The 16913-nt window shown below is 41.2% G+C and overlaps 1 protein-coding gene across 3 annotated transcripts in view; it reads left to right on the top strand.

Annotated features, from left to right (window-relative positions):
* NETO1 (neuropilin and tolloid like 1) overlaps window positions 1-16913 on the top strand; it is a 113576-nt gene that overhangs the window by 15935 nt on the left and 80728 nt on the right. For all 3 annotated transcript variants that reach the window (XR_014010901.1, XM_081205621.1, XM_081205620.1), the window contains exon 4: window positions 6242-6490. Coding sequence is in view for 2 of the 3 variants with exons in the window: in XM_081205621.1 (XP_081061747.1) it covers window positions 6242-6490 (249 nt within the window). In the remaining variant the exon portion in view is untranslated. The remainder of the gene's footprint in view (window positions 1-6241; window positions 6491-16913) is intronic.

Consider the following 16913-nt stretch of genomic DNA (forward strand, 5'->3'; position numbering starts at 1 on the left):
TATTGGGCTTGATGTACTATAAGCCATGCAAAATTAGCAGCAGCATTCCATTGAAGACCATCTCCATTTTTGTAAAGCTAATAACATTTTTCTTCTTCCTTTGTAACACTATCTGTGTTGAAGAGCAATGATATTTTGTTGTTCCAAAGCACATCTATATAATTATCTGCTTGAGTAATAATATTCACTAATTCCATTCACATTCCTTGTATTCATAATGCATTCTTCAAAGCCAGCAGAGAATATCCGTTTGAAAGAAAAATGACCCTAGCTTCCTCTGTTCAATTGCTGAGCAACTGGAGATATCAAGGATTATTCCAATCCATTAGTAGGGAACCAGCTCACATTTATGAAGGGGAGATTTTTAGATCAATCTCTCCTTTCCAGACATTCTGTTAAACTGAAACAGATTTTTTGCTTAGCTTCAGCTGTCAGCTACATGAAATTACAGGCTGGTAAGAATTAAAGCCTTAATTGTATGGGGCTATTTCACTGCAACTGTTCCTCTGCTTCTAGTTAGAACCCAAAGCCTTTTTAAGCAGATGTAAAACCTCAAGATGGCACTTGTATAAGATAATTAGATGAAAAAGATGACAAGACATGCAAGCATTAAGCAGTCTTTCCCATGTTATTAGGAGTCTTTGAAGAAAGGTAATTAGAACCTAAATTAAAAAGATTGCTAAGAGTTCAAGTAGTAAAAGCTCATCACAGAATGGCTGCACTATATAGCCTTTAAATTTTGTAGCAACATTTCCTTGCATCTTAGGCTTTTACTTTTGGTACAGAACTCAGCCCCCTGACCCCTAAAAAAAAAAGGGAACTTAAATAGACTTTCTCAGCCACAGCAAACTATATCAGCCAATAATATGTCTGTTTGAGGCCATGCAGCTCTTACTTTCTTCCTTTTCTCTCACCAAAGCTATGGAGAAACAACAATAAGGTACAATGCAAGTAAGGTGCAATTACAATTGGTTCTTTTGTAACCTCTCTGGTTGTTAGCACATGAACAGCTCAATATCATTCTGAACTGCAAGTATTGTATTACAAGCAGAGACATCCACTGCAGTAGCAACTGCAGGATCCTATGAGAGACAAGCTGGGGAAATAAAAAAATCCCTTCCAGTAGCACCTTAAAGACCAACTAAGTTAGTTCTTTAAGGTGCTACTGGAAGGAATGTTTTTATTTTGACTATGGCAAACCAACACGGCTACCTATCTGTAAGCTGGGGGAAGTTGGACAGCTCTTTCAACTATTGCTTAAATAAAGAAAAGAAAACTGCTTGCTTAAGCTTTCAGCTAGAGCAGCCAACTTGTGATTTTAAAAGTGCCTGGTCTCTGAGTGCAGCCATGGCCAGAGTTAGAAAGTGCTTGATCTGTGACAGATCAGGCAGCAGAGTCTGGTGGGTTTTGTAAGGCCAGGAGAGAAGCATCAGAAGTCCAAGTGCCACCCCCACTTATAAAAGCTACAGATAGTTAAAGGCCAAAAGCCTGGTTACAGAGGAAAGTTTTTGCCCCTAAAGATATAGAGTGATGGCACTGGTGAGCCTCTTTGGGAAAAGCATTCTGCAAAGGGAGTCACAACAGAAGACGGCTCATTCTTGTGTTGCCACTGTCCAGAATTCTCATGGAAGGGGGCACACGAAGAAAGACCTCAGATGACGAATGCAGGGTCAAAGTTGGTTCATATGTTGGTAGTCCTCTCACATCTGAGGGTGTATATACTGTGGTATTTTCTGTTTTATTAAATAAGCTGCCACTGTAAACTTGAAGTTAATGTTTAAGACAACTTGAGTAGCCATCCATTGAGATGTGTTGTGTTGTCAAGGCGAAATGCAATCTTTCATGCTGTACCTGCTCACTTTAAATGGAGTAAAAAATAATTACAGTCATACCTCGGGATAAATGCGCTTCAGGTTGAGCGCTGTCAGGTTGCGCTCTGTGGCGACCCAGAAGTAACAGAGCGCATTACTTCTGGGTTTCGCCGCTCGCGAATGCTCAGGTGGTCAAAATTATGTCATGCGCAGAAGCAGCAAAACGCAGCCCACGCATGCACAGTCGCACTGTCGCGTCTTACGTTCCGTTCAGGATGCAAACGGGGCTCTGGAACGGATCCTGTTCGCATCCCGAGGTACCACTGTAAATTGTTTGTGTATTTTGTGCCCAGGGTCTCCAATTCATTGAAGGTGAAGTGCTAGAATTCTAATGCTGTTGCCATCAATGCAACATAATTCTAGTACATTGCACTGATGGCAACAGGATTAGAATCAACTGTGATTTTTGTATTTGTGTCTACTGTAGAATACCACACATGTATTTTGCACTCTAAGATTTTTAAAAAGTGACCACTTTTTGGCATATGACAACTTACAGATCATCTGTGCAAAATCCATGCTGTGTTAGAATTTTCCTGATGGGACCATAAATAAGTCTGTTTCCGAGCCTGAACTAAAAACAACAAAACCTGAAGTATTGTCTTGTGGATTCACCTGCATGCACACCAGAAGATTGAAATAGAAGTATACACGAAGACCAGGAAACAAACAGTCAAAAACCATCTGAAAAGAAAAGGATACTTAGCTCAATCACATTTTGTTGGAAAAGAGACTTTGGCTGGATTTTCTGGCAAGATAACTTTTATTTTAGATTTAGGCGATGAAGAGATAAAGTTTTCTAAAACAGGGAATTTAATTCTGTTTCTTGTTTTTAATTTGTCATGTGACCCCATTCTCTGGCAAAGGGCATAGGAAGCTCTTAAATAATCCTTTGAGCCATCACATAGTGCTTCTCCGGAGCTCAATCTATTTTGTTAATCCAAAGCATGGCTATGAGGTGAATGGCTGTATAGTTTAAACAGTCCTACAGGGTGAACCATAAAACGCAGGGGTTAAAATCTGTAATATATTAATTTCTTTCTTTTTTTTTAATGCCTCGTGGGCTGTAGTCCAACTCACACTAACTTTGGATTCACTTAACAGGGCTTACTTCTGAGAGGACATGTGTAGGGTTCTGGTGTTAATGTAGTTGTTAAAGATAGAAGAAGATGAAACCTGAACAACTCCAGGAGTTAAAGTGAAACATTTACATAATGTGTATAATTAATTAGTGCTTCAGTATCTTAATTCATTTTGGTATTGTCAGTACCATTTACCATGAAGGAGTTGGTGGTATGCCCCCTGATCAGGAAGACCTCCCTGGATCCAGAAGTGTTAAACATCTATTGCCCAGTGGACAAGGTGGCAGTCCAGCTTCAGACAAGTTAGCTTCAATCATGGCACTGAAACTGCCTTGGAGATTTGGGAGGGGGCAGTGTGACCCTGCTCATTCTCCTCATTGATTTTTCATACTGTTGACCATGGTATCCTTTTGGAGCATCTCAGGGGGTTGTAGGTCAGTGGTTCCCCTCCTACCTCCAGGGCTGTTTCCATAAAGTAGCTATAGAATGCTAGTATTCAGTGCCATTGGAGTTGTCCTGTGGTGTGCCCCATGCTATTTAACACCTATAGGAAGCCTCTGGAAGCTGTCACTATGAGATTTGGAGTGAATATGCATCAATATGCAGATGATCCCCAGCTCTGTCTCTCTGCTTCAAATGAATCAGGAGAACCAGCTGAGGTGTTGGACCAGCGCTTGGAAGCAGGGGTGGGTTGGATGTAGACCAATAAACTGAATCCTGAAAAGACATAGGTGTTATGTGTCCCAAATTCTCATGTCTAGGAAGCGGAGAAAGGGCCTGCCTGGGATGGGATTGCATTCAGATGGAAGGGGCAGATTCACAGTTTTTGAGGGTTCTTGGATTCAACAGTCACTGGAGACTCAGGTAGTCTCAGTGGCTAGGAATGAATTTTTTCATCTTCAGAAGGTTGGTCAGCAGTGGCCCCTGCTGGACAGAGATGACCTAGAATCATAGAATCATAGAGTTGGAATAGACCACAAGGGCCATCGAGTCCAACCCCCTGCCAAGCAGGAAACACCATCAGAGCACTCCTGACATATGGTTGTCAAGCCTCTGCTTAAAGACCTCCAAAGAAGGAGACTCCACCACACTCCTTGGCAGCAAATTCCACTGTCAAACAGCTCTTACTGTCAGGAAGTTCTTCCTAATGTTTAGGTGGAATCTTCTTTCTTGTAGTTTGGATCCATTGCTCCGTGTCCGCTTCTCTGGAGCAGCAGAAAACAACCTTTCTCCCTCCTCTATGTGACATCCTTTTATATATTTGAACATGGCTATCATATCCTGGGCAATGTATTCCATGCTCTGGCAACTTTCAGATTGGATTAGTCACTAGGGTCAGCAAACTTTTTCAGCAGGCCGGTCCACTATCCCTCAGACCTTGTTGGGGGCCAGACTATATTTTGAAGGGGGGGGGGGAATGAATGAATTCCTATGCCCCACAAATAACCCAGAGATGCATTTTAAATATAAGGACACATTCTACTCATGTAAAAAACACGCTGATTCCTGAACCATCCATGGGCCAGATTTAGAAGGTGATTGGGCCAGATCTGGCCCCTGGGCCTTAGTTTGCCTACCCATGAATTAGTGTAATACATACTACATGGGGCTGCCCCTAGAGTTGACTTAGGACCTTCTATTGGTCCAAACTCATCAGCCAGATTGGTGGCTGGGGTTCCATTCAGATTTCATATAACTCCTGTTTTAAAACAGCTGCACTGGGTGCCAGTTGATTTCTGGGCCCAATTCATGGTGCTCACATTAAAGCCCTAAATGATTCAGGCTTCAAATACCTGAAAGACACCCTGAGAAGACATCCCTGGAGCTTTTTCTTTTTGTATTACATCTGTCTTTAACTTTCTGGTGTGAAATTCCAGTTCTTCATTATTTAGGAAGTCAGAATAGATGCTGAAAATTATAATTGATTCAGAAATTTCTGCACCAAAGCACTTTGGTGACCATGTACATAGGGCAAGATACAGCAAAACTGTTGCATGTGCGAAATGAGATAATGAGATCTGCTTGTGCAATGGGACATTCCCTCCTTCTCCTTCCTCTGTGCCCTCTAAACCCAGAACAGGTTTAGGGTATGTGTAGGAGGAGCTAGTATTCCTGTTGAACAAGTAGAACTTGTTCCCTGCATGCATGTCCCACAACAGAGACAGGTACAACTTACCACTTTCTGAAGCAGTTACTACTAGATTTGGGCAGGCAGGTGGGTGGCAGATTACAAAACAGATTTGGAAATTGCTTCGTTTGTACATGTCTGTTTTATGGTAGTATTTTATTTCATTCATAAGTATCAGCATATCTGTTGCTACATAGAATGAAGGACTAGGCCTTCATATATGAGCATTGCCCTTATTCCTTATTAGGAGCCCTGCTATAGAGGCAGATGGGACTCATCAGCCTGAGATGGTAGCCCATCTAGAAGAAAGAAAACTCTGATCCTAAACCTCCGCTGCCTTGCAGGATATCTTTGAGAGAAGAAAGTCTAGGGAGTAAACCCTACACAAATCCAGAGTGGAGACCCTAAGACAGTTGGATGGTGCCTTGTACATCTCCTACTCACAACACCTGCAGCCAAGCTGGTGCCAAATGTATTTCTCTGCTTTCCTTTGGACCACATCAGCAAGGCCAAGAGGTGGGCCTCGTCAGGGAAGCTCAGGACCTACATACACACTGCCCAGGCTTGAGTCCTGGGGATGTCACTTCAGTGCTGGAAATGTAACAGTTTGACTACATCTTGAGACAGGTGGATGCCAACAACTGTAGAATCATTGCCCAGGGTTATGCTTAGAGTTCCATTCACCTTTACCAGGAATTCTGAGGACCACTTCTTATAGCAGGTGCCTCTCCCTTGCTTTGTCAAAGCTTGCTAGAAAAGTTGCTCTGCTGCTATGAGAAGAGCTCAGGCAAGCACAGGGTCATGAACAGAAAGCTTTGGGTATACAAAGATTTAAGTTCTTAGTTTCCTGATTGTCGTATTATAAGATGCCAAGTGTTGTCCCAGAACATAAAATCCAGTAGGGTTTTAAAAAACAAAACAAACAAAAACAAAATAGACTTTCATAGGAAAATCAACAGATCCTGCAAATTAATAATGTGAAATATGTATTTTGCCTACTCCAAATAGTGTAGCTTCTGAACATAAACTAAGTTACTTTTCCTTAAAAAACAAACAAACCCTAAGGATATATTGTGTTGAATAGTTGACAGACAGGCTCTGCACTTGAAAGCAAACATAGACTAGAAAACTAATGGTTTTGTTTTAATTTTAAATTTCAGCTGCCCCAAGACAGTGTATTGAGTTACACTTTGATGAAAAATATTCCATAGAGCCTTCGTGGGAGTGTAAATTTGATCATATTGAAGTGCGGGATGGACCTTTTGGATTTTCCCCAATAATTGGTCGTTTCTGTGGACAACAAAACCCACCCAAAATAAAATCCAGTGGTAGATTCCTGTGGATTAAATTTTTTGCTGATGGTGAACTTGAATCTTTGGGATTTTCTGCACGATACAATTTTACACCTGGTGAGTATAACCTCTAATTATTTTGGAGGAAATATTTTGGTATTTATACTGAGTGGAATTTGGTGATATAATGACATAACATGGTTTTAATATTAAGGCAGTGGCTGTATTCAGACATAACATAAAGCCATGGTTTGCTCAGCAAACTGTGAACTATCTCACAAACAAGCAAACAAGCCATGGGTTGTTTCTCCAAAGCTTAGTTTGTTTTCCAGTTGATCTTGCCTTGTACTTTTGTACCTTGCCAAGTGTCTGGGGTGCGGTGGCCAAACCATGATTGAAAAAGGCTGTTGTGTTTATGCGTAATGCCAAACCTTAGTTAAAAACAAGTGATGATTCATAAACTAATAAGAAGCCACGACCTCACTTGTAGCTTGTTGGTAAAAAAGAGACTTTATTGGGTGCACTTTCAAACAAACCACACTTGGGCTAACAGTGTGTGCATTGGCCAACCAATTGGGCAAAGTTGAGAGATATAACTTAAACAGATAGTTTTAATGGAAATAGAAATATGTGTGTTCTCCTTTCCTTTTTAAAAAACAGAAAACAGCACTTTTTTCTGAATTTATTCTTGGCTTTCTACAGTGCATTTTTTAATACACACCATTTCTGTTTATTGCTATAGAGTGGCTTATAATGGTTGAAAAAGCTGTAATCATCTTCCTTGAATGATGAAAATGTTGGATAATGTAACTATATTTTTCATGCAGGGAATATTATGATCACACAATAGCCAAGTTGGTTCAAACTTTTCACCACATGTTGGCTCTCTCCATAATAGCATCTTTATTGTGTGCAAGAAGGATGGAAGTTGCACACAATAAGCTTAGTCACTTGGTGAACAGATTATTGGTAGGCTTATTAGAGTTTATCTAATGCCTTTATGCTGTTGATAGTAGAATAAGTGCACTAATGCACTCCATACAACAAAAGTGGAAATATGTCATTAGTTTGTTTTAAAATGATTTCAACAGAATAGCATTTGAACATTACTAGTAAAAATATTTTGTATTGCTACTTATGCTGTTCCTATTTCCTTTGAACACTGCCTTTTATAAAGGCAGAATCTGCTGGAGTAATTTCCCCCTTTCTGTCTATTAAAGCAAAATGTTTTGCCAAAGGATTCTGAGATCCAAAGAATAGCGTGCATTCAATTAAGTGCCTCCATGAAAGATTTTCCTAATCTTAATTGCTGTCGTCCAATTATGCCTTTTGTCAAATCATCTGGTTTAATTTGTGAGGCTAAAATGGAGATTTGCAGTCAAGTTTAGTACTGAAGTATTTCCCCATCTCATTATATATATATTAAAGTTTATTTTAATTTGTGCACTGCAATCAGACTGCAGTGCAGCAACTTTCAAAGGATTGAATGGCATTCCGTAGGTTTATGGAGGAATAAGTGGGAATTTATGGAGGTTTTGTAGATTTATGGAGGAATATTGTTTGTTCTGAGAGGGATATGCTTTTGATCATTTATGCTATTTTATAAGTTCTTTTAGTTATTTAATCTATAGCACCTGCCACAAATACCAGGTCTGCACTTAGGTATTTTTCAACTGTCCACACATGACTAGGATGTTTAAGGGTACCTAATTTATTAGGGTGTTAAAAGATACCTAATCTTAATTATGTATCATTACTTGACTGAGCACTAGTCATTTAGACCTTTCAAGTACCTTTCTTATTAATCAGTCCAACAACCTGCATCTCAGCAGGGATTGAAAAGGACCTCATAGCAATAGTAAATAGTGTCAATTGAATGTGCCTCTGCATTGGCACTACAGGTTGCCAAATCCAGCTGCATCTAAGACAACTCTGTTTAGCACTCCAGTCTGGCAGCCTCCATCAAAAAAGTGTGTCCAGTTTTGCGCACAAGTGAATTCAGAGTCGAGAAATTCATAAGAGGAACTAGAAAGCTTCCCCACGTTATGAGTTGGGCCCATATTATTCTGAAATTGGATGCAGTTCATAATGTGGCTTGTCCACACTGCTAGCCGACTCTGCCCAATAGGGTTGCCATATTTTGAAAAGCAAAAAAGAGGGCACATTTGCTGACTTCTACTTTTAACTATGGGTCACTGTGGCAACTCTCATTTTACATATCCATGAAAAAGAGGACATGTCCTGGAAAAAAGAGGGCATATGGCAACCCTGTGGGGAATTATCACTGAGAAGGGTGAGGGGTTATTGGTGGTAAGGAAGCACTGATAGAGACAAAATAGTAGACCTTGACTGGCAAAGATGCTTACAACATGCTCAGGAACAACCTGTCCTTCCAGGGATCATGGGACTGTATAGTACAAATCCCATTTCCCTGACTTATTTCTCGCCAGAAAGAACTCTGTTATATCTAGCAAACACCACCTACACCTTCATTTACCACCACCTTCTCCTTCTCAAGGGCAACTGTCCCCCCACTGACCTTGGGGCAGAAGCCTGAAGTAGGAGGGATACCTAATAATGGGATGGATCAAAGATTGGGTTGAACAGGAGTAGTTCTACACTGTTTTGAAGGCATGCATACCAGCTGTGGTGGATCAAACTCTTTATATGGTGCACAAGAACCATAGCCACCGAGTATGGGTGGAAAGTAGATCCAGTTGTAGTCAGTAACTAGGTGGAGCAACAGATTTGTTTTTCTTTGTTTCCAGGTGGGGAAGTTGAAACTAAAAGTCAACTTATAAGTAGCAGGAGCATAGAAACAAAATTATGGGACTGCTCGTGATTATGGGACTCCTCATGTTTATAAAGGTGTGTAGTATGAATGCACACAGTAATATTTGATTAAAGCAGCCTGAGTCCCAGCAATAGCAATTGGATGCATCACGGAGCGGAAGATTAATTGTAAATGCTTTAAGTCAGCCTATGACTTAAACTTCTGCATTTTGGGCGAGTGTTTTCGTTCAGTCTTTTGCATTTTTCCATTTCTAGGTTATGTATAAGTTTCTCCTTAAATCCCCAGATAGTAGTGACCTGCCTGCAATTACAATTTAAATGCTTATATATCCTTAAAAATGGTTTCAGGGACTATCTGCTGAATTGTCTCTTTGGATGTGAACTTTATTTTGGCTTACACAGCACAAGTAAATGATCTCTTTATACAAGTAGTTAGTTCTTCCACGATAGCTACTTGCCAGCACTTTATGTACAAAAAAGGATAAAGAACTGCAAGAAAGAACTAGTGATTGATCCAAATATTATCGGAGCACAGCTCAGAAGGTGCATATAGGTAGACTTGCATGCTCACTTCAATATGAAGCAAGCATTTCAACCCTGAGCGTTCTTTTTCAGCCCTCATTTAAATCTGAAACAGAGAGGAATTTAAACTGTTGCTGCCTTCCTTCTATACAATCACACACAACCCCCGCTCTTGCTTTTGCTGTCCTGACAGCAGAGAAAGTGAAGGGGAATCAGTCTCTCTCCTCCTTTCTAATACATTGCCATGCTGTAATGGCTGTGTGCCACATGCAGAGAGTGCTGAGAAATCAGTAGTGGTGTGCAGTGGTGCAGAGCTGCCCCCTTGACATTGGAGTGACAAGGTCATGAGCATGTGGTTGCACCAGTGGGACCATTGCCACTCGTGTACCCAGATAGTGCACCTTTTCTGTCACCTACCCTGTCCAGGTAAGTGGCAGGGACACCAATGTTGGGAATGTGGTAAATGGCTATGGAGCCACTGTGAGAAATTATGCACATCAATAACACTTGAAAAACCTTGTTGCCAGAAATTAATTGAATTTGGCATGCAGCCATAGGAACGGGGGTGGGGAGTAGAAAAACTTCCCTCCTTCCTCTTACCATTGCTACCAAAGCAAATTAAAGGTCAGTGAAAATGAGAAAGGACTTGGTAGAAGGCAAGCAAGCAAATGGGTGGGTGAGCGGGCTGCTGGATGTTCAGCAGTAGGGATCACCCCACTGTGTTTAGTTACATCATTGTGGGCACAACAGACTCTGAAATAGACTTGGGATATGATGTGAAACAACTGATATATTTTGGATTAAGCCATTTAATTTTTAAGCCAAATTCTGTCTTTGATTAGATCACTAGAAAGAACTAAGGAGCTTCACCTAAGGCAGGGGTGGGTAACCTGTGATTCTCCAGTTGCTGGACTGCAAGTCAGCCACAGCCAATATGGCCCAGGTGTGCTGCAGGTGTGCCTAGAGGAAGCAGTAATCTGGACCCATTCCAGTCGTCTTTCAAGTTTGGTTTTAGCACTGAAGCAACCTGGGTCACCCTGATTAATGACCTTTGTTGGGGAAGATATAGGGTATATGGTTCTCCTTGACCTCTCATCATGTTTTGACACCATTAACCATGGTATCCTTCTGGAGTGACTCAGGGACATAGGAATTGCAGGCACTGTATTATAGTATTTTTGCTCCAACTTGCAGGGTCAGCACCACAAAGTAGTATGAGATGGTTGCTCAGTTCCATGGCTTTCACATTGTGGGACACCACAAGGTCAATTCTATCTGTATGTTAGTCACCATCTACATGAAATTGTTGGGGCTTATCATCCAGTAATTTGGAGCATGGTGTCATTAATATGCTGATGACACACATCTCTCTCTGTCTGAATCAGGAAAGGCTGTGAAAATATTGAATTGGTGTGTGTGGGTGGTTTCTATGTCTGGGAATTAGGTGGATGACATGTTCTGGGATGGGTTGTATTCCACCTGACAGACAGGGACGCGGACTTATAAAAAATATTGGGGGGGCCCGGGAAAGCTCATGAATAATAAATAAGCTCATGAATATGTAAATAAAGTGGCTCCGGCCCTAAATAGGGCAAGCCACGCCCCCCCAGCCAGCCGATTGGCTGGCTGGGAGGTGTGGCCAGTCGGGATTCCCCTGTTCTCGCGGGATTTCCGGCAGTGCCTTGGCAGTGGCGGTGGTGCTGCGAAGCAGCGAGGCAGGAGCCCCCGCCCCCGGGGATTCCCTAATCTCGCGGGGGACGGCCGGGGCTCTCCGATTAGGGCGCGCAGCTGGCTGGCTGGCTGGCTGGCTGGCGAAGGAGCAGGTGGGGAGGAGGCGGGGGACGGCGGCGGCGCTCTGCTGGAAGGGCGCCTGAGATTATTGGGGGGGCTGAGCCCCCCAAAAAAAATTTTTGAGGGGGCTCGAGCCCCCTCAGGCCCCATGGAGTCGGCGCCTATGCTGACAGAATAGGTTCATGGTCTGGGAGTCCTGGATTCCAAGTTGCCACTTGGCTTCTTTGACTAGGGGTGCTTATGCCCAGCTTAGGCTAATTTCCCAGCTACAGCTGTTCTGGACAAGGGTATCCTAAAATAGAGCTGGAACAGATTGAAGGTGTTAAAATTGAGGTTTGGAGCAAAGCAGAAGCAATAGGTCAGCAGAAGGCTGGTGAAAGAATGCAGGAGCTAAACTGAGGGATGCAGATTTATAAGTATTTGGCTTGGTTAGGGAAACAGTCTAGTCTGGGTTTAGCTGGAGGAATTTTTCCTTCTTACTTTCAGTTCACCTTTTATGTACACATAGTTCCATTACCAGCATGCAACAGTGCTCTAAGTGAACCAGGTATACAAACCAGTTTTATTTACAATGGCCTGATCTCTGCAGTTATGCCCTACTTTTTGTAGGAGAAAAGTTGCCCAAATAGTATCACCAAATGTTTGGGCCTCCATATATGAAATTCACATTTTGTGTGGAGGGGAGAGAAGGGTGGACAGTACCAGTTGGCGGGGTGCTGTTGCTTATCCGACCTCTTGTCAGCATTGTCCCTGTGACATGCTGGGAAGGGTGAGTTACTGTGGTGACAATCCAGGAGTTCTGCTAGTGTGTTTGCACTCCACCATCCTTGCATTTGATTCAGCCTTTCCCTTCACCCTTCTGGTATGCCACAGCAACAATGGTGACAGACGGTCAGGTAATCAGTGCTCCACCAGGCTCCACCAAGCGCAACAGGGGAAGGGTATGCCATTGTAATACAGGCCCAGTAAATATGTGAAATAATCTATCTGCCTGTGTGGAAACTGATAATTATTTCTTATTTTCATTGATGTCAGGCTTGTATGATGCTGATAGATATTTCAGACTGATTCTGATCTGGATTAGCTTGATGTCAGACATCGCACAGTGTATGCATTTTATTTTGCTAATACTTTAGCATTTGTCCTGTCTGGAAGTATTAGAGGAAATGATGTTGTTGGGATATTTGTTGAAGTTACCTCTACTTTCGGAAGGTGACCCACTGGTGTGGGCATTTTGTCTTGTTGCAATAATTTCCTCCCGAATGGCATGGAATTCAGTTTTCTTCTGTCTACACAGACAGATGTTTTGAAGGCATCTGTTGCTCAGAGCCATTTTCTGCAGTGAGTCAATTTTGTAGTGCAGCAGACAGTGGAGATCCAGACAGAGTGAGGCTGTGCTCTAAGCTGATCACTCTTATTCATCTGGAATAATCAGATTTCTTTTTATCTTGGTTTCTCCCTCTTGGAATCTGCAAGGCTGTGGCCTCAGATGGCACATTATTATTCTCAATTCCATCAGTTGGTGGAAACCATCTGTGTTTCTGTTTGGCTTCATTGATGTGAATGTCAGCATACTGTATAGTCAACTATATTGCCTCTCATCAGAAACGAAAAGATATGTGGAACATATGAACAACAGCAGGCTTAACTGCTGGGAAATCATAGGAATATAAGCAAACATGTATGTTCCTGTGGACTTGCAAAGCATTTAGGAAAGTCTAGAGATTTTGAGCTTTGGATCTTCAAATTTTACATCTTAGGATCAGTGTCAGTATTATGATCCTTTTGGCTCTAAACCCAAAACCTGTAATGTTTGAACAACAATGAAATAATATGTAAACTGTAAGAATGTGAACAAATAAGTGCACAAATAAATTTTGAACTGTAGTTTTGAAAAAAAGCTGAGCTCATCTGAAATTACAAACATGACTGGACAGCAATATTTAAGGAAGGAAGGAAGGAAGGAAGGTTGATTTTGTGTCAAGCCAGCCTTTTCCTGTGATTGCATTTCCTCCCACTTTTAACACCAGCAAGTTCAAGCCAGGCATTTGAAGACAGAGAAGTTGTTACAAGGTTTATTTCAGAATCTTAGTTTCTTTTCTCATAACAAAAGAGGGGGGAAAGGTTGTGTTTTTAGCTTTTTATAAACAGAGCTACTCAGAAGGTGCGGAACTCCCTGATACAGCTCAACACATCTTGTTAATATTACAATCTGATTCAGGAAAGTGGGAGTCTGACTTGAATCACCCCAATTTGCATCATTATTCAGAGAACTCACCGGGGCAGTTCACACACTTACTAGTGCCTGGGCTGGCACCATCCCTAGGCTAAGGCTTCTATCCCAGGAAGGTCATGTTGTCACTACCACATTGCCAGTCCCTGTTGAGGTGTTCCATGGCCTCTGCTGAATCAAGGGGAGCAGTGACATTGTGTGCACCTTTTGTGCATGCATGGAGTGCATTGCAGAATCTATTTTAGATGCCTTATAGCTTTGGGAGTGCAGAATAAGTTCATTTGTCCTAATCCAAACCCTTTTGGAGTTGAACCTTCATGGTAATGTTCCTCTGAGTAATAAGAAAAGTAAGACTGTGATTATAGGACTTTTGTTTTGTTTTGTTATTCATCCATGGAATATTCATTACCTTTGCAAATGTGTGTTGCATTTCTATGGGTCTGAATTATGATATTCTGAAGGTGAGACGTATACATATTTAGCTCATATTTGCCCATGTAGTAAGGAGCAGCTTGTTCTGATGTCACATCATCCAGTGCTTGACATGTGCTGCACTTATCCTTTCTGCCAGGTCATCCTTCCCCTGACTTGGGCACTTGCTACAGAAAAACTGTCACTGCATTATCCCAGCTTAATGTTATAGGGCCAATGGGTGCTGCATGAAGGGGCACCCATGTGGTATATTAAGGGCAAATGGCATCCGTTTATGCTGTAGAATGTCCGAGAGCAGCCTACCACTGACAAAATGCCACACACTGTACTTTTGTACTAGAATCCTTGTTCTCATCCGTAGATGCTCCTGAACCGGATTGGCTCTAGTAATAGGATCAGGACCTTTAATTTATGCACACATACATACACCTTTATGTTGTGCCTTGATTATTTCTATATTTGAAGCCTTTTGCTTCTTTTGCTGCATTTTCCTAATATTGTCTAGATGTGGCTTCTGTGATAACCAAATTGTGTTTCGATGCATATTTATTTATTAAGAGTTTTTTTTAAAAAATAAATAAATAACACTGTGATTGATGCAACTACATATTCTCCCCCCCCCCCGTTTCTTCCATTACATGGAAGTTCTTGCTAAATCTCAGATTTAAAAAAAAAAAGGTTTCACATGAAAGAAGGGGAAATGGCTTTAGTGGATCTAAATGAACTTCAAACCTTACTGAGTTGTTTATTGAGTGACCAGACACACACACACACCACACACACGCACACAGGCACACACACAGCCCAGCAGTGGTTTTCATCTCCCCCTGGCCCTCTCACTCTGGCCAGGTTGTTATTGTTTTAATTTGTGAGCATTAGCATTAGCAGAGGGCTTTTGTGCCAGACTTTGTGCCAGAGGTGCTCAGACCGAACCACAGGAATTGCTCTACACACTGAAATGGTACCTGGAACCCATCCATGTACAGGGAAGTTCATTGAGAATGCTCATTGGGTGACAGCCAATGACATCCAATTGCACAACAGATTTCTGTTTGCACAGTGGGACTTCTCTTTCCCTTATAGCCCCCCATCCCATGCCCCAAAATCTTCTCTTGAGGGCCCCAAGGACCACACGGGAGTAGAAATGCACAATACTGAATGTCACCCCTGGTGCTTATAAAAATGAGCCAAGTTTATCCCTTTTGTTTCTCGTTTAATGTATTTGTATGCAGGGTCTATCAAGTTTCCTAAATCAGAGGTACTTCTGTGTTAACTATATTAAATCTGAATATTTGCAATGTTGCTGTCTGTATTTTGACACTCTTGCATTTAGATTGCAGTCCTATGGACAGTTAACTGGAAGCAAATTCCACTGAAATAAACAGCTATTACAAGCAAGCTTGCCCAGGCTGTGGTATTAGTTACTGGAGCTGGGTGGTCCCCCCCCCCACTTCATCCCCCCTTCAAATGTCATAGGATTATAGGGATACTATTCTTCTCCATTTGGGGGAAGCATATTTCATCTGATCTTTCATATGACAAGGAATGTATGAGATACTACATAGAGTTGGTTCAAAGGTCACGTGAACTTTTACTTGCCATTGTAACTGGCTCCAACTGGTGCATATGAATTTCTTTTGAAGAAATAAATGAAGTACATACATTGCAACTTTTGACCCATCCCAAAGTTGCAATGTATGCACTTCATTTATTTATTAATAACATTTGTATAGTGCTTGAGATGTAAACTCTCTAATTCATTTGCATAAAGCACAATAATATCATTGAAAATATATATATACATATAAGCAAGAATACAATTAAATACATCAATAAAACAGAGAATCCACCAATCATGATAATGATTAATAATGCACAATATCCCAATAATACTGGACACTGCCTTGAGATTAAGACTACTCCTGCTGTTGCATAAACAAATGTACTGAAAATCTAAGAAAAATGTTGATAATGGACTTTCAAAACAGCTGCAGAATAAAATAAAATAAGAATAAATTGTGTGCCAGTTTTAGATTTGTTGCAGACCAAGAGATGCAACCCAATAATTTGATGATTGGGATGTTTGGTGAATGACACCAGATAATGAAAATTGTTAATATTTCTGAGAATGCCGTGATCACTGTGTCATACTGAAGTTCTTCTGTAAGGATTGGATGCCACTGTTCCTTATACTGAACTATTTGATGTTCTTACACAATTAGGCTAGCTATTGTGCATCTGTCATAATTAAAATGTTTGCATTTTTGTCTTCATTTGCTCTTCTAAATCTGTCATTTGTTTTGGAGAGGGGAATATAAACATGTTCATATTTCTACTCATCTGTTCTGGGAAAATCTGTTTCTTTTATTGATACATTTCTAGCATTTTAATTGACATGCACATCTCTCTTTAACACAATTTTAACACTCTACGTATTCTTTTGGCTGTTGCTCTGTGGACACTTTGTTAAGGAAATGGATACTTTTTCCCTTTTGTGGTACTTTGACAATTTTTAACTTCACACAGGAGAGTAGAGGTCTCTTAAAAAATAAGTGGCTCTCTTGCCTTATGATTTCCCTTGAGAAAAGCATAGGTTTGTTTTTGCTGCTTGAGTATTAAAGATACTTCTATATAAATCAACAACAGCAGTCAATCAAAATGATGGCCTCCAAAACATGAGAGTTTCCCTAGATCAGTAACAGCCAACTGCCTGAGTGACAGACCCCTGGCATCATTGCAAATTTCTCTGGGGAATCTTTCTATTTCATG

This window comes from Podarcis bocagei, assembly GCF_964188305.1.
Source record: "Podarcis bocagei genome assembly, chromosome: 8".
In the NCBI taxonomy this organism is placed as follows: domain Eukaryota; kingdom Metazoa; phylum Chordata; class Lepidosauria; order Squamata; family Lacertidae; genus Podarcis; species Podarcis bocagei.